This window comes from Uloborus diversus, chromosome 8, assembly GCF_026930045.1.
Source record: "Uloborus diversus isolate 005 chromosome 8, Udiv.v.3.1, whole genome shotgun sequence".
Lineage (NCBI taxonomy): Eukaryota > Metazoa > Arthropoda > Arachnida > Araneae > Uloboridae > Uloborus > Uloborus diversus.
In genome coordinates, this window is record NC_072738.1 from 15173273 (window position 1) to 15192371 (window position 19099).

At 37.9% G+C, this 19099-nt stretch overlaps 1 protein-coding gene and 2 non-coding genes across 3 annotated transcripts in view; 2 read left to right on the forward strand and 1 right to left on the reverse strand.

Moving 5' to 3' along the window:
- The window catches only part of LOC129227487 (lambda-crystallin-like), a 41078-nt gene extending 28842 nt beyond the window's left edge, over positions 1-12236 (reverse strand). Inside the window, exon 1 of the mRNA XM_054862059.1 lies at positions 12077-12236. Coding sequence (XP_054718034.1) covers positions 12077-12111 — 35 coding nt within the window. The 5' untranslated portion in view covers positions 12112-12236. The remainder of the gene's footprint in view (positions 1-12076) is intronic.
- A 1057-nt stretch (positions 12237-13293) lies between these two features.
- LOC129228854 (U6atac minor spliceosomal RNA) lies at positions 13294-13416 on the forward strand. The gene has a single exon (XR_008581032.1). It is a non-coding gene; the product is annotated as a U6atac minor spliceosomal RNA (small nuclear RNA).
- Positions 13417-14190: 774 nt separating this feature from the next.
- Positions 14191-14331, forward strand: LOC129228796 (U4 spliceosomal RNA). The gene has a single exon (XR_008580980.1). It is a non-coding gene; the product is annotated as a U4 spliceosomal RNA (small nuclear RNA).
- Positions 14332-19099: the final 4768 nt, after the last annotated feature.

Sequence of the window (19099 nt, forward strand, 5' to 3'; positions counted from 1 at the left end):
GAATGAGGTCTATTATGCTCCAACACTTAGACGAAATTTGCTTTCCGGATCCAGGATAGACAGTCTTGGTTTTTCATTAAGGTGGTATCCTGGTAAAATATGTATTTTTAATAATGATGGTATCAAACTTTTTTCTGCATTTTTAATTGATAAATTGTATTTTGTAAAACCCACTTCATTTTTAAGTAATCAAAGTAGTGACTCACCACCAAATGTAAATGTAACCGAGGTCAAAGGATTAGACCTGGAGTTGTGGCATGAACGGTTTTGCCATATTAATTATGACAGTATCTTGGAAACTGAAAAGAAGAACTGTGTCAAAGGACTTAATATAAAAAGTAGAAACCGGCCAGATTGTGAGCCTTGTATTATTGCAAAGAAAAGAAGGTGTTCATTTAAGCCCACTCCAGGGATAAGGTCTAAAAGACAACTTGAGCTTCTTTTCATGGATCTAGCAGGGCCATTTCCGGTGGAGTCACTAGGGGGGAAAAGATATATTTTTTCCATAATTGATGATTTCTCAAGGAAGTCCACTATTTACTTTCTAAAATCAAAAGATGAAGCTTTTGGATATTTCCTTAGATACCAGAGGCATGTAGAGAGAGCCCTCAACAAGAAAATTTTGGCCATAAGGTCTGATAATGGGAGGGAATTCACAAATTCTAATTTTGAGACCCACTTAATTAAAGAAGGCATCAGCATAGAAAGAACCAACCCTTATACTCCCGAACAGAACGGGGTAGTAGAAAGATACAATTTGACATTAATGAATGGGGTTAGGGCAATGCTGAAAGACTCTGGACTAAAGGAAGAATTTTGGGCGGAAGCCGCCTTATGCTTTAATTATGTCAGGAATAGAACAGTCCTAAAAGAAAGGGGGAAAACCCCATTTGAGCTGTTCTGGGGAAACAGGCCTTCAGTAAGGCATTTCCGGAGGTTTGGATGTATTGCCTACAGAGGCATGCAAAAACAAAACCTAAAGAAATTTGACTCGAGAAGTAAGAAGGGCATAATGGTGGGCTACGCAACCCAAGCAAAAGGGTACAGAATTTGGGACCCAGAGCTAAAGAAAATTTTTGAAACTATTAATGTGGTCTTCAGGGAAAATTTAATTTGGGGGAAATCAAACTTGAATGGGAATGTAGACAATGATGATGATTATTCTTTTATTAAACCTATTAGTGAAGTTCTCTTAGATAAAGAGATAGATGAAAGAAAGGCTCCCACCCCTTGTGAGGAAATTGAATGGGTGAGGGATGCAGTAAAAAGAAAGACAGGGGACCGTACTGATATCTACTACTATGAAAAGGGAAATAAAACCAGGTTAAGGTCACCCAATGATGTAGAAAAATATTGTAAGAAGAATAACATTGTTTACAATCCTGAACTATTTGATTTCAAAAGTAAAAATGTGCCTTATAATCCTTTGTTTGATATTTTTAATTCCCCTAAAGAACAAATGGAACCCGAGCCAGAGGCAAATTTGTCAGAAGTGCTAATTCCCCAAAACTATAATCAATGCTTGAAAACCCCAGAAGTAAAACGTTGGCAAGAAGCCATGTCAGAAGAAATGAAAGTGATTCAAGAAAGGGGGGTGTGGCAGTTAGTTCCCCAGCCAGTTGGTAAACCAGTACTTGGTAATAAGTGGGTCTATGACTTGAAGAGGAATGCTAAAGGGGAAATTGCCAGATTTAAAAGCAGATTGGTTGCGATGGGAAACAGGCAGGTGGCAGGAGAATCGTATTCTCAGGTTTTCTCCCCAGTTATCAATTTCTCCCTGATAAGAATGTTTTTCTCAATTCTGGTGATATTCCTGGGATGGAGCCATTTTCAATTAGACGTAAAAAACGCATATCTTTATGCTGATTTGCATGAAGAAATCTATATGCGACAACCACAGGGTTTTGTAATCCCGGGAAAAGAAGACTGGGTATGCCGTCTAAAGAAATCGCTATATGGTCTCCATCAATCGGGGAGAAATTGGTACCTGGAAATTGATAAGGTTCTCCAAGGTCTGAATTTTTTGAAATTTAAATGTAGTAACTGTGTCTATACAAGAAACAGAAATGTGTTTTTATTGATGTATGTAGATGATATAATAATTTTTGGAAAAAATGAAATCATAATTCAGGAAACAATTCAGGATTTATCAAAACATTACGATATTAAAGAATTAGGGAGAACTAAAAAATTATTGGGGGTAGAATTTGAAGAAATAAATGGGGGAATTTTTATACACCAAAATTCTTATATTAAGACAGTTTGTGAAAATTTTGAAAAGTTTCAATACCCATACTCGACCCTCCCAATAGCGAAAGGTACAATTTTGTCTTTAGGTGATTGTCCAAAAACGGACCAAGAAATAAAAGAAATGGAGAAAGTACCTTATCGCAATTTATTGGGATGTTTGTCCTATATAGCAGGGAAAACTAGACCGGATATTGCATATACAGTTAATTTATTATCTCAATTTCAAGCAAATCCGGGTAAAAGACATTGGCAGTGTTTATTAAGACTTTTAGGTTATTTAAAATATACAAATTATTATAAATTAAGTCTATCTGCAATAAATAAAATTAAAATCAATGGTTTTTCTGACTCAGACTATGCTGCAAATAGGGACGATAGGATTTCGATGGGGGGAATTATTATTTACATTGACAAAGTACCTATTATCTGGCGAACATTTAAACAAAAGTGTGTTTCATTGTCCACCATGGAAGCTGAGTATATATCTTTGACAGAAGCAGCAAAAGAGGTGGTGTGGTTAAAAAGAATTTTAGAAGAAACATCACATTTTGAAATAGCTGGATATAAATTTAACGGGTCTGTAATTAATTGTGACAATATAGCTGCAATAGAATTTTCAAATTCCCCTATAGAAAATTCCAGAACAAAGCATATTGATGTCAGATATCATTTTTTGAGAAACTTAGTAGAGGAAAATACATTTGAATTAAAATATGTGAAAAGCGCAGAAAATCCTGCAGATACGTTTACCAAGCCTCTGACTCGGGGTACATTGAAAAAAATGTGCAAACTCATTTTTGGTAATTATGAAAATGTAAAAGTTTAATATTCAAATGTGTAAATTTTTTCAATGTTTCTCAAAAGTGTTTAAATTTTTAATTGTTGTGTGAAATATGTCAGTTTTCATGTCGTTTTGAAGTGTATCGTGCTGTGTAACCGAGAAGGGGGGAATTTGTTAGCATAAAATATTATTTTATTTTATTTAGTTTTTATTCTCGGTCCACAGCCGATAATTTAAAGAAAATAATCTAAAGTTAAGTGTACCTACTTTAAGCCCAGTCTGGTAAAAGTAGAACCTGTCAACTAGTTGGTGCTAACACTTCAATCGACGATTCCCCCACGCCATAATTAATGGCGACTGTTTACTGAAACCATCGGAGATTGCATGTCTCGATGTGTCGATTCAGAAAAGTTGAGTTGTCACCTGATCGACTCGAATTAATTCCACTTGTTGACCGCACGTGCTATGGAGAGGAGTACGAATATTCGCGGTAGTGGAATATGCAAATGAGTGATGGTCGAAGTAGAAGTTAGTGGGGTGACGTCATCGAGGCATGGAATCTCATTGGTTGATAAAACATACATATTGTGGCGAGTGGCAGCAAGCGATCACGCTACGCTCTCGTTTTTCTTCTTTCAACGATCCCCAGTGGTTGGTTCTGAACGTGAAGCCTAGTCCGGCTCACGTGTAGGGGGGTTTTTCCCCGCGATGCTAGCGGGGGTTTTTGTGGTATGTGATGTTTTATATTCCAAGTCCTGGAATTAGTGAATCCAGGTGAAGAACCTGTTGTGTTGTGTCCGGCCAATTAAAATGTCGGGGATGTGAGTTCCACGTGTCTACCTGTGATGTTCACCGATCTACGAATTGTGTAATGGTGCTTTTCATTCGGACATTCCTGAAGTGTGATTCGGCGGACCTTTTGTGAGTTTTCTACCTGATCCTTCGGAGTGGCAAGTGACTGCATCGACATCTTGGTGACATTTTTCTTTATATTTTGGAACCACTTTTGTTATGATATTTTGGGGGTGTATTTTATGGGGATGTTATTCTAGTCATATTTAATAAATGTACTTTTCTGAAACATGTTTTTTGCTTGTCTCCAACTTGACATTACACGGCCAGTTAATGTAGGCTTAGTTTAAATATCTTAACTTCTGGATTTTAAACTTAACTTTAATTTATGCCAACACAGGGGAAAGCTGCGATTTTGCTAGATGGTCTGAAATTGGGGTTCGGATCTCACACCCTGCACTACCTAAATTACCAAAAAACAAAGACAAAATTTTTCGCAGAAAACTTTTTTTGTCAGAAATATCGTTGTTTTTCCTTTTTAAATAAGAATAATCCCCCGCCCCCTCCCCCCCAAAGCTTGTTGATTAAAAAAAATATAATTTTTTGCATTGTAAATATAGGAAACCATATCACTTTCATTGTGTCAATTAAAGGGGGCCTCCGGATAGGTTGCGCCTGGGGCCCCAAAATCGCATGATCCGCCACTGGGAGGTGGCGGATAATTTTTTAACTAACCTCTTACTACATATCTGACTGACACATGCTTGAGAGGGGTGGAGAGCTACCACATTGCTATTATCAAACACAACTAAAATATAAAATTTTTTACCAAGCATGTCATCAAACCTATTATTTTTCTTTTAAATTGAAAGGGGTGTTCTAGAATTGCGTTTCCAAACTTCAATTTCCTAATAATTCTGTGGAATATTCCCCCCCCCCCAAACATGATCGGAGGTCATCTAAAATTGCACTTTTTTGGAACTTCAGTTTCAAAAAATTACCGGAGAAAAATCACTAAACCCATTAAAATATTCCATACCCTAATAACACTACCTGAGGAGGGGCCTCCGTAGCTCTATGGTAGAAGCTTTGCTTCATATATATTCTGGAATCTGGAAGTAGCGGGTTCGATCCCCCCCCCCCCGTGCCCTGGGCAGTGCTAGTCTAAAATACACATGCCACAATCAAATTTTACATGCCCAGTTTTTTTATTGTATTATGATAAAAATATTTGAATCTATCGTATAGCATAATCAGACAAGAAAATAATTTAACAGCTTCATATCTTATTCAAAAATTATTTCAATTCTAGACATTAATTTTTTTTTAAATAAATAGTACGTAAGTCGTCATAAAATTACCAATACTTGATTTAAAAAAGAAACTAATTACATGCCCAGCAGAACATGTAAGGGTAAAAGATTCATGCCCCATCGGAATTTTTACATGCCCCGGGCATGTTGGCCAATATAATTTTTGAGCCCTGGCCCTGGGTGTTATTTCCTTTCTATGTGCTGTAAATCTTTCTTGTGTTGCATTATCGGTTATAAAAGAAGTCCAACCTTTCGAGGCAATGGCACCAATCTTTCTATAGTAGTTTATTACGGACACGCCAACAACAACTACTACTTGAAGTGTCTACAATAGCGTAAATTTTTCAAAATGCCCGGGGGTAGGTTTCCGTACTCCCCCTCCTAACATCACCAAAGATCCTCTGAAATTACATTTTGGAAACTTCAATTCCGAAACGTTTCCAGGAGGGAGATTTGAACCCCATTCCTGTCCTTAACGTGGTCTTAGGCTTGCACTTTAGAATTTCAGTTTTAACAGGGTTCGTACTCAATTTCAGAAATAAAATGAAGGAGTTTTGAAAGAGTAAAATGAGATTTTGAAGGAGTACTAATAGGCTGTCATTAAATGATGTCGGACTTTTTTCATCATATTTTACCCCTTTCCCCCTATATCACTAAGTGTCACGCTTCACCTAACTCCTCCTCTTGTCACATGTCATATTTTTCTTTATAAACATTGTTACAATAACTGTGATGTCACTTTTTCCACCCCCTCTCTTACCCTTGTCACAATTTCACGAACCCGTCTCTCCCACAAGACATGACATCACTTGTGTATGACCCTTTTTACTACATCATAACTGCTATTTACTAAATCAGGGGTTCTCAAACTGGGTGTCGTGACACCCTGGGGTGCCGCAAGAGATTGTGAGGGGTGCCGCGAAACATCCGGGTGTTGTGGCCATTCCCTCCAGAACTTGCACAGCATATTAAAGAAAACATTACCAATACAGCATCAACAATGACTTTACTGGAGAAACTATACAAGTTTTGCTTCCCAAACGTTCGATATGTGAACCTTTCTTAGAGCGGTAGATATCAAATCTTAAGACTAATTCTTCTCTCACTTGCTATAACAGGTTACGGCAGTGGCGGATCCAGAGGCCTGTTTTGGGGGGGGGGGGGGCAATTTTATCCATGGGCGATTGGTCCATAAAAAATTTGGGGGGGGGGGAGGTCAGAGAAGTCACGGGAGGGGGGATGTGGGCAGCGCCCTTATTTATTTATTTATTATTTTATTTTAAATTTTATAAAATTGGGCTATGGTATTTTTGTTGTTGGTTAAATGATCGTCTCAAAAAAAAAAAAAAAAAAACCTAGGGACACGACTTGAAATCTCGAGACAAATATCAACAGTAGACTTCCTTCTTTTGATTCAAAGCTCCAATTTAATCTTCATCAAAAAACGTGACAAACATTTAAAGTACCCTTATTAAGTCAATTCTTCTTTCTTTAAACACGTGAATCGATCAGCACCAGCATTTTCCCGTCGATCTATAACTTTGAAGTTAGAAAAACGGAGGGGCAGTGCCCCTTTGCTTTTGAAAAGGAGGGGCAGTTGCCCCCACGAGCCGCCTATGATTCCATCCCATCCGTTCTCACATGCGCTCAAAAGTATCGGACGCACAAAAGCTATTTCGTTGCGAAGATCATTCATGAGCTTTTAAATTGAGTCTTACAAATAAAGGAAATACATTCCCTTATATCGCCATTTTTTATATATTTTCTCTCATCCTATTATTGAATGAAAAAAAATACCATTCTAATGTAACGTGGGATTTTCAGAGATCGATATGACATGGATTTATGAGGCATTTCTATGAATCTCCTCGGTAATACATTTTTGAATAAAAATAATGTCTAATGATTGCAGAAAAAATGAAAACAAGCAACTACCAAAGTTCACTATAACTACAAATAGTGGCAGTAAAAAACGCGAAACAAAAGTTTAAATAAAGATATATTGAAATAAATCTTGTAACAAAAATTGCTTTTATGATAGAACCAGAAGCAAATAAAGCGGTTAATTTTCGTTATACAAAACATAATTTTCCACTATTTAACCAGTATTAAAATAAATTTAGGATCAAAATAAAACGTTTTAAGTGTAGTTTACTTTTGTTTGAATAAGATTTTACTAAGAAATGCGAAATACAAGAGACAGAAAAGATCTTTTAACAATTAAAAAAAAATTGATCTGTTAAAAAACCATATTCTGTTACAGCATTGTTAAATTACACTTAATCAGTGGCGTAGCAAACTTGGATGTCAACCGTGGTGGTAATCTGGGCTATCACCCCTCACCCCTCCCCATCAACCGAAGGCGAAAAAAAACCTTATTCAATGTTCGATGAAAGAAACGAAGTTCATACAATATTCATAAACAAAACGAAATTGTGTCCCCCCCCCCCCCGAGAGGGATATCATCCGAAATAAACGTTTCCCTCGTATTGATACCAATGCATTTGAGAGATTATAAAACATATGCGAATTTCTGTTGGTATTTACATTTTTCCGGAACTCTTACATGCGTTTTGGTTGCCCCCCCCCCCCCCGCCCCACTCCATATGAGTACCAGCCGCCTCAAATGCCCTTCTAGTGAGACCAATATGTTTGATAGAAAAAAAATATTTTTTTTTCATGTTGGAAATAAAATTCAGGATTGAAACATCGAAATTTCTCATATTCATTTTAGTGTCACACTTCCTGGTGACACCCCCTAGAGTGTGACTTTGCGCTTTTGAATTTCGAAAATCCTTCAAGCGAGGATCCGATCGACTGATTATTATTCGACTGAGTTTAGAATAAACGATCGGGAGGCTTTACGGGGCGCCCTCTTCATCTGTGAATGAAAGGCGCCTTTCTGTTACTCTATTTTGCATTAAAAAAAAAAAAATGTTGTGGAAACATTTTTTATAAATACAAATGAGCAGTTTTACACATGGATTTTTTATGGATGTTTTCCCACTATCGCTTTATGAAGCGTTTTTCAACCCTTTTTTAATGCTGCTCCCCCATTCACTTTGTGGAGAAACTTTGAAAACTGTTTAGTCATGTATGAATTATATAATTTTCATTTTTAGGATTTTGTTTGCTGATTTTTTTTTTCTCTTTTCCCCCCTTCCTAAATTTTATTTTTACAGAAACTCAGTTGCGATACTTTCTTACTTTGATTAGGTAATTTTGCGCCCCTCAAATTTTTTGCTCCGTGCCGGGGCACGGACTGACGGAGTGTTAGTCCGGCCCTGCTGCTGCTATATGTATGCAAGTTCCATATACAGTAGAAGACCGTTATAACGCACACCTTGGGACCCGAGCTTTTGCGTTATATAGATCATTTCACAAATTTTGAAACTAATATTCAGAATATATCTATATATTAGCACTTCAGAATGAGTTTTATCTGCAATGAGTATTAAAGCACTAATATTACAATTAGTTATTCACAAATAAATATGTTTCACAATCAAAATCCTGCACTTCTGCTAGCTTCATGGTTTGCATTTTCAAGAGCCACCTGGTATTTTCTGTTTACTATGTGCAGTCTTACATAATATAGACGAACGCGCGAACAGAGTTCGCAGAAAATTTTTGGCTCTGCAGAAATTTTTTTTCAAACTGCTACCGTTGATTAAAAAAAATATATATATATATATATATATATATTTTATTTTTTTTAAAGGGAATTTTTAAGAAAATCCCAGAATTTATTTCTGTTAAAGCCTTTCTCCAAAAGCATTTTAAAGCACATGTGTAAAAAAAAAATAATGGTTTTGGCAGTGGTTCAGTTGGTGAAAAATAAGCAAACTATATGTTATTGTAAAAAAAAAATTAAATGATGTAATGATTTAAAGCACTTTTTTTTTTGTCTCTTTCATATTTGAATATAAATTTAATTTTTTATTCAAGGGTGAGTGAGGCAAAATAATTATTTGCAGAAAATTTTCCAGTTAGGATTTGTGTTCGCAGAAAGCTTTTCATTTTATCTAAGTCTGACTATGTGTACTAATTTTCAATTTAAAAGCTTTGAAATAAGATGGAAAGATGAAAAACTTTTAAAATTTAATTTGCCTATCAATTTTTATTTTTGCAAAGCAAATCAGAGGGATTTTTTAAACTTCAAAACCTATTGTTTACTTCTGAAGAGTAGTGCGGTTTATAGAGAATTGCGTTAGACAGGTCGGCGTTATAATGGTCTTCAACTGTATTGAACATTTCAGAAACAAAATTTCTACAATTTCATTCTTCAGTAAAGTCAGCATTGTTGCTGCATAGGTAATCTATTTGTTTCAATAAGGCTTCCAAGCAGTGGGGAGAATTTTGACATGTGTTTATGTTTATAACAGAGACAGACGAGGATGCAGTTGCAGTGTAAAAATTCTAATTCTTTAAAGAGTGCCATGAGTCGGAAAAGTACGAGAGAACCTGTACTAAACAATTGTTTTTTTAACACAATCTTTTAATATAGTACATTCCCTTACGTATTTTTAAATATTTTAATAATAACTAGACAACCTAACTTTTGCTGCTGTGGTGGAAGGAAAAACAATCATCATATAAAACTTGACAAAATAGCCAAGCACCATTCAAGCATGTTTTACTTCACTTATGAAATATCTTCATTATCTAATATTTTCAACTTCAACTTTTATGACTTACCTATGAGCAATTTGCGGATAACATCTTTATAAAAAAAATAAATGAACGAAATTACTACATTAAAATTGCCTTTATACAATCGTCCTAGTGACAAAGTTAGTTGTTGATCGAAGTATTTTAAGTTCCTGTCATAGAGGAAGATTATGTAGTCATGAACTAAAAAAAGAAGGAGTTTTGAATGAGTTAAAACCAAAATGAAGGAGTCTGAAGGGCCCTTCAAAACATTTTCCTAAATGAAGAAGTATTGGAGGAGTTTTGAAGAAGTGTACGAACCCTATTTAAAAATTTGCTGCTGCAATATCCCTCAAGGGAGGGCGGTCACCTCTCCTTTGTATCTGTCCTTGTCCTGAACCACTGAATAATATCATCAAAGAACATAATCTGCATGGGTCCCGAATTTCTCCTCCTTTTAACATAACCAAAGATTGTCTAAAACTTTTTGAATAACAATTTCGAAAAATTTCCAAGTGAATCTGTGACACACCCCTTCCCCCTTCCCAACATAAGAGATAACAATTGAGTTTAAATTTTCGATTTTAAGGAACGGCCCGGGACTACTCTGAAACTTAACCTCCCCTAATATTAACAAAGATAGCCTAAAATGCAGTTTCAATGCTACACATTTCATACATTTCCAAAAAAAGACCCCTAATTTCTCCACATTAAACATCACCAAAGATTGTCTAGAAATGCGTTTTAGAGCTACAATTTAGGAAATTTCCAAAGGAGAGCTTTTGGACCCCCTTTCCCTAATACAATCAGATAACAATTACATTTTTCAAGTTTCAAGTTTGAAAAATGAATGTGGAGAGCTCCCGAATCTCTTCTGATACTAACATAACCAAAATTTGTCTAAAATGCATTTTTAAAGCTACAAATTCGAAAAAATATCGGGGGGGGGGGAATCCTCAGACCTTCTATTTCTGAACGAATATTACATACTTACGATTAAGATCATACTGCTGGTACCTTCCAAGTCCCTGATCAATTTGATTATTCAATGAAAGCATAACTTTTAGAAGTTATTTTTTAGAAGTAAAAATTTGTTCCTTTTTAACAAAATGTAATTTATTGATTTTAATAAACATTAGCTTATTATTTAAATTAGTATTTGATTATTTATTTTAAATAAATAATTGATCAATCCATAAAATTAACAATTCAGTTAAGAATAACTTATGAATCATTTTAATAATTCATTATGTTCCTTAACATTAATTAAATATTTAATCATAAATGCAAATTTTCTAAAATTAATTGGAGAGTCACCGGTTTTCCCAGGATGCCCAAGCCGAATTTTATTACCAATCCGACCCTGGTGACATCGACCTAAACGCAAGTATGTACAGTGTATTACATGAGATCCTCCTCACTCTCCCCAAGCCTATCATTTATCATTTCATATTTCTCCAAGGTCTGTAAAAGGTTACTTAATGTAAAAAAAGTTTAAGAAATAACAAAATGCATATGCATAAAATATGCCACTATAATTAGAGTCTGCAGGGGGAGAGGGGCAGCAAAAGCTCTTCCTGCCCTTTTAAAATTCGAAGCCTGTGCCCCCCAAAAATTTTGGTCTATGGAGAAAATGAGGTTTAGAGAAACAGAGGAGTATTTGTGGAATTATTAAAAAGATAATTTACAGCAGATTGCTAGTTGCACAGTAGTTTTTCTCTTTTGGTAGTGTTTAACAGCTATTTTCTTCCTCTGATCAGTTTTGATTAAAGCACAGATCATAGTCATTCCCACCATTTTGAATTTCTCAGGGAAGACTGGGAAAGGGGGGGGGGGCGGCAAAGGTTACATACTTACTGCAAATTTTACCAGAAAACCCTACCCACTAATATGTAAAAACATTATGTATTTTAAAGCCAGAGGAGCGACAATTGACTCAACCTAAATGAGGGGTTTGCTTAAACATTAGGGATAGGAAGGGGTTGAAAAAAGCCCCTTAGACGCCATGGCTTTCTTTGCATAAGATCAAAACAAGACATTAAGCAGCGGATTTTAATTACTTTAAAAGATAAGACTGAAAAAATTACATAAAACTTTTGTCAGAAAAAGTGCAGTATTTTTTCGATCTTCTTCATCATTATAATTAGTTTTCGCATACGAAGGGGAGGGGAGAAAGACAATTCTGAGATATTTTCAGGCGTGTGTTACTTTTTTCCCCTTTGAAATGCAACAAATTGGACACTTCACGAGAGTTTTCAAAATGGAAATTTTTTACAGATTTCCAACTTACCTTCCGACGATTCCAACTTTACCTTTGCCGGCCATGCTTTTTTTCTCAAAAGTTTTCAGAGAAGAACAGATAATCTACTACAGTCACCTTCTAGTAACAAAGTCTAATGAAAAGCCGATAAAACCACATTCACGTGGTCAAAAAGGTAAACAGAACAATAAACGACATTCCCCCCCCCCCCTCTCCCTAAGGAGAAAAATCAAACAAATAAAATCACAATTTTGTGGCGCTGTCGAAAACATTTTCTCCTTTAAGAATAGTTAGAATATGAGAGAAATTTTTTTCTTTTCCTTATGTTTCAAGTAAGTTTTTCTTTCTTTTTTAATTTCAAAAAAGATACGAAGAGTCTTTTTTGTAATTCTCATGTGTGTTATCATGGCATTTTTTCTAATCCCAAAGGTTATAACAAGAGGCAGTAAAATGAAGCTATCTGATTGGCTGAAATCTGTTCTAAACCTATCTGCTGATAATTTTCACGAATCCTAACTCTGTCGGCAGGTTGTCCCAGAATATGATTTTAACTTAAATCCCTCTGATGATTATTCTTTTTATGATATTGATTAAAAATTATGTGTTCGAAAGAAAAAAGTCATGTTAATTAACCTTCGATAAATATATATATATTTATAGAAAATATCGAGACTCAGTTTATATCAACGCCTCCTGCCATCTATGGCTATAAATGTTAAAGTTTTCATTCGGAAAGTTTTTTGCCTCAATAACTCAGAATCGATTCAAATTTAAATTCCTTGATAGGTAGCATTGTCACTTTTCCAGATTTTAACAATAAAAATCTTTTTGTGCAATTCAGACCCTAAATGCAACAATGATATTGCACAATTTATACAATATGTCAATTCTGTCACACATGATTGAACATTTGCAGTATCATTTTTTGTTCTAAAAGTTCACTAGTCAAAGGGAATTTATTATCATGAAAGACATTTTAACATTATAACAAAAACAAAAATTAAATCTGAAGAAAATGCAAAATTTTAATGACCAAGAGTCTGAAAAGGCAAAAGAAAATCACGTAAAAAAAGCAAAACTATGTAATTTAGAAAAGTTGAAGCTGTGCATCTCATTCTTTTTACACATTCTAAATCGTTTATCTTTTCTTTACATTTGAAATTCGACAACGTACTTCTTTAACTACCAGTTTTTAAATCGGAAGAAAATTAAATGACATATATATTGTCATCCTGCTATTGTAGACTGTGTTATATGAAAGGAGAGAAGGTTAGCACTCCCCTTGACAAGGACGGAACGGCCTCTGGGCCTAACACACATACGGTTAAGGCACTGCCGCTTACTTCGCGGCAACTTAACCAAATTTTTTTTCTAAGCTTATTTATTCTTAATTCTTAAAAATATTTATCATATATTTTTTTTCTCTCGTGTTGCCACGTTGCAGCAAAACACTAAGCTCGGAAATACCAAATATTGCGCAGTATATTAATTAAGTATTGGATCTTTCTGAAGCGAGTTGAAAAATTACGGTTATTTACATCAATCTCAAAAATAAATAAAATAAAACTTTAGAGAAATATAAAAACAAATTGAGCTGCGATTATCAGCTTAGAGAAAAAGGTAAATAGAGTGCCAGGACTGGCTCATAATGGTTTCTACTTCGTGTGAATTCTACTTTATAAATGAAAACTGCAAATGCTGGATAAGTTTTCGGCTTCCTTTTATATGTTTTTTTTTTTTTTTTGTCATAAAAGAATGACTACAAACAACTATTATGTTCTTCATACAGAAGAAAAAAAAATTGGGCGACCTGCGGGTTTACTACATGTCGATCGATTTCTATGCTTCCTCTTGTGCATTTTATCAACAAATGTTAAATTTATTGCCAAAAAGTTTTAAAACTGCATTAATACAATGGCCATTCGTTGTTTTTATTCAGATGCGAAATTTTTTAATTTTTGTGCAGATTTTAAATATTTAAGTATATATTTGCTCTCAGATTATGATGAACTTATTGTGCATAAAACCTCGGTTCTATTATATGATACACAGAAATTAGAGGAGGAAAAAGGCGCTGCATCAAATTTTACCAGTTTTTATTCAGATCAAGTTTGATATAAGTATCAAAAACTTGTTCCTTCGTCAGCTTTGCGCAGAGGCAGTGTCATAGCCAATGAGGTTCTACCGAGGCGTGACTATTGCTAGTTGAAAACTTTTCCCAATACCCCGCCATGTCGACGTGAAATATCGTCGGCATAGGCAATTTTTGGGAACCCTTTCGGGGGTTGCATTGTAATAATAGAAACACCGAAGGACGGCGGCTCCGCATACGCCGTGATGCTGGCTAATAAATTTTTATCTTGCTATTATTAAAATCTTTCGCCATTTTTCATCCTAAGCACTCAAAATGGTTAATAATATCGTGATTGAATGTATTTATTTTGTGATTTGTTTAAAATTATTATTTGGTTCTCATTTTGAACCTAGATCAGAGGTTATAGGTAGATGAAATGAATTCATGTGTTAGGGCAAAGCAAATAGGTACCCTCTTTGCTTTTATTTGCGCTAACTAGCTTAAAGACGTGTCAGTTCAGCTTATTTTGTAAGTTGTCAAAAAATGTAAATACAAAAGAAAAATTCCTCAGGCGTTATGATATTCCGATTACAGTCGCCAAGTCTAACTAACAAACCAGATCTTACCTCTGCTTAAAACAACACAGGTCTGATGGTAAATGAATCTGAAGCAACTGTCCTTCTCCTTGGGAAACATGAGCTTCCACCACTAAGCATACCCCAACTAATTTGGATAGCATCGATCAATGCTGTGAGTCACGTTAGCGTCTAAGTTACATTTTCCTACCCGCTTTCTAAGGATCGCTACTGGGGCATTGCGGATTTTCGGAAGGGTTAAGTTTTTTTTTTTTTGATGACTTTTATGTTAAAAATATTCATTTGCCCGAGTTTGTTCTTTTGATTATGAACAATGCTTGCTGCAGAAAATTATGATTCTTTAAAAAATGTCCAATGTCAACGCAAGCAATCTTTTTTGCTGTCAAAATAAAAACACAGCCACTATGCGCTTACTTCCACTACTTAAACAGCTTGAAAAGCACACGAAAAATTCTGAACGGAAAACACTTTTCTCAAGCCAATAATTATTTCATTCGGCGTTCAGCAAGCAAGCGCAGAGGGAAAAATCGGTTTCGATGACGAGACGAAACAAGAAGGCGAAGCCCCCGACCTCCGACGGCACGGCCGAGGGAGCCCCGCAGCAACCGTCGGCGATGCACGACAAGGCAACGGGTGAGTACCCTGAGGCCGAAGACGACGAGTGAGGAAAGCTTTTTCCGCCTCCTCCGCCACATCCCAGAGCTAACTCTATTTACTACGCCAACAACAAAATTCTGGACCTGGAACTCTACACCAAAGAAAAGCCCTTTCCCTTCGACAAAACGACCAAGGAAGAATTCCAATCTGCAAGATCCATTATGCCTGTGCTACTTGAAAAGGAAGAAATGCTCCCCTTCAAGGAATACCGTGAAATAGGCCATGATCTGCACAAACTGGACTATACCCACGCCAACAAAATCCAAGGACGCATCCTGAGAACCATTGCAAAATTCATCTCCGTCATTGAGGAAACAAGAAAGGAAATCATAGCCAGAGAGGACGCCGGTATCCTCAACTACCTGTGGCAAAAATACTCCGAAGCGGTTGACAGATCCAGTGACCTCTACTATGAAGAAAAAGTTCAAGCAGCCGAAAACGAAGTTGAAAGATTGGAAAAAGAACTCCTAATCAACAAATCTGAGATTGAAAAACAACATAAAATCCTAGAAGCAAAGAAAAAAGAATTTTGTGCCCCCATCATACTCTCCAATATCTCAGACAGCCTCATGACGACCTAAGAGCAGAAACTGGAATAGAACTAAAGGCCAAAATACAAAGAGACGACCTTGCTATCTTCCCTCCAGACAAAAAATCCTACCAAGTCGTAAGCAACCCCATCAAGGAAAGAGGACTTGAATTCCACTCTGCTCCCCTCCCTGAAGGCAAGCCTGTGAAGGTGATCATCAAAGGACTACCGATAGACTACAAAATCGACGGTATCCAAACTAAACTGGAAGATTTGAACCTATCGGTAAACTCCATTAAACAATTCACCAAAAGACCCGATAACGCAAAAATCCCGATTTTCCTGGCGAGTCTCAAGAGAAGTCCTGAAAGCTCAACCATATACGACAAGGACATCACTTTTGGACCATTCATAGCACACACAGAGCACCTCAAGAAAGGACGAAGACCCCTTCAGTGCTACCGTTGCCAGAAGTTCGGTCACATGAGCATGAACTGCCACAGGAAAGAGAGATGCGTCATCTGCGCGAAAGAACACCGAGCAAGAGACTGCCCCCTCAAGCAACAAGGGATACTCACCTGCGCCCTCTGCGGAGGACCGCATGTTGCCAGCGACAGAACCTGCCCCCGACAGCAACCGCCGGCCGACGCAACAGTGGACCAACTCCAGAACCTACGGCCCGCCACTTGACAGCACTCACCGGCCAACTCAACAGCGGACCCACCCCAGAACACTCGGCCCGCCCTTCCATAAGATGTCAACACCACAGGGAAATTCCATCAGCCCTGGCATCCTGTTTCAATTAAAGACTGCCCTGCAAGCCATCGAAGCACTCCTACCCTGCGCCTAACTCACTCCTCCAGCTCTCCAGTACGCGACCCGGACCTGGCCCAGCGACCAGCGATCCTTGCGCTCACCCCACCGTCCCCCAGGTCCCCTGTGGGGACCTAATGATTTTCTCTTTTTTAGGCTCCTCGCCACTACGTCACCATCTTCGCCAAAGATTCAGGAAAAAGCGAGTTCATTCTCCCTACCCTGCTGCACATTGGATCAGATCAGATCAGCAAGCTGCGTCATCTGTTGGGAAGCTTTAAAGCTGATCAAGAAAATTTTCGGTGCGCTAAATTAGACGGTACATTTTCATCGCATTCGAGCATCGAAATATATAAAGAAAATTTTCGTCTTTCTTCCATAATTTTGTATTTTTAAGCGTTTATATTACTTCCTTAAATCTTAATAAATGAATAGTCTAAGCAGGCAGTCCCAGTAATAATAGCGCGTGCAGTCATATAAGTATTGTTTAGATCTGTCGTCGGCTACAGTGCAAACCAAGGGTTGCAAAAAATGTTAACCTCTCCTAATTAGGTGAGGGGTCTGATAAAGAAGCAAATACTTATCATGAAAAGAGATGGGGGAATATCTGTACAGTCAAAATTCGTTATCGCGAAACCCGGATTCCACGACACTCCAGATGATATGTCACTGTTTCAAAAGTCCCCAACGTTAATGGCATTAGTTCTAATGCAAAGTGATTCCGTGTTACACGAAACTTTTGAGATGGAATTTTTCTTACAAATTACAAAAGGAAACTATTTAGAAAAGTTTATTTATTGGAATTTCCGGTAAGGCGTAAGGGACTTGTATTACAATCGCTCATGCATGCCACCTCAACTACGACGGGGTATCTACGTAAGTTCTGAAAAGGACAGATTTGAGGCATGAGGGACGATAGAAAAAAATGCAAAGCAGACGGATTAGAAAGCAGATAAAAAAACATGGGCGCCCGTATTCAAAATTGCAAGGGGCGGCTCAGATATTTTAACCATGGTTTAGCAGGATATTTTCCCCGTGGAAACCGATTTCAGGACAGATTAGAGTCATTAAAATTTGACATTTTTTAAGAGTTATTCATTAATGGCTGGCGAAGAAATGTTTTTACATTTTTGCAAAGAAAAAGTACTAAAAGCAAGGAAATTCTAGTTTCTAAGGTGGGCCCGAGCTCCCCCCTCTTGCCCCCTATATGGGCACCCTTGAGATCAAAGGAAGGAGCAAGACTTGAGAAAGATTATAGCTACCCTCATCTGTAGTTGGTTATTGCAGACTTCTCTTATAAGGGAAAGACATGACATTAAGCCCTTTAGACTGACAAGGCACATACAACCAAAAAGAACGGGAAATAATTTCTAGAGCAGGGGATTAGACCCATGGGTGCCCACTTACGGAGGGTCATGGCGCAGACCACGTCATTGAAATTTTTAGAGGGGGGTCCAGACTCGACCTCCTCCTCCCATCACTGTCGCAAATCCTCCTGAACCCATCCAGCTATTGGACATCCTCTCCAAGATGTGTGCTGGGAAAATTCAAGGCAAACTGTCCGGTGAAGACCTCCACATCTACCCCTCCCTAGCGGACGACGTCGATCTCATCGAAACATACCTACAAGACCACAGGCACCAGTTTCACAGCAGAGTCCTGGCAAGCAAAAGACCTACCGTCATCCGGGGGCTTCCCTTGAACTACCCACCGACGACATCCTCCAAGATCTAAGAGGCTACGGATTCAACGTCTCCAAAGTCATAGGGATGCAGACCGGTCCGGAAAAAAGACCCCTACCTCTCTTCGTAGCCGTGCTGATCAAAGACGACACAGCCGAAGATGTTTTTACCATCAGCAACATTGGTCACCTCCGAATCACGGTCGAGCGACTCAAGCCCAAGGCCACCCCGGTACAGTGCTTCCGATGCCAGCGTTTCGGACACACCGCCTCCAAGTGCTATCGTGCCCCCAGATGTTTGAAATGCGCTCAGGAGCATCGTTCCTACGAGTGCAGCAAAGACAAGTCCACGCCCGCCTGCTGTGCCCTTTGCGGAGGAGCCCATACCGCCAACGCACCCATCTGCCCTGCTCGACCCAAGCCCCGTCAGCCGTCTCCTCCACGGACTTTCCCTGCCCAACACGACAACGCATGGACCAGAAGGATCCCCAGTGCTGCTCCCAAGACCACTACCGACTTCGTCCCAAGACCAGTTGCCCTCCAGCAACGGATCACCCCTGGACAAGACCCTCTGATGTCGCTCCTTTTCCAGATCCTCACCCAACTTCAAGCCCAGCAAAGGACGATTGAAGCCCTTGTGAGCGGCCTCGCAGCCCCAGCGCGGCCATAAAGCTTCTTCTCCCCCCCCCCCCCTTCTTTTTCC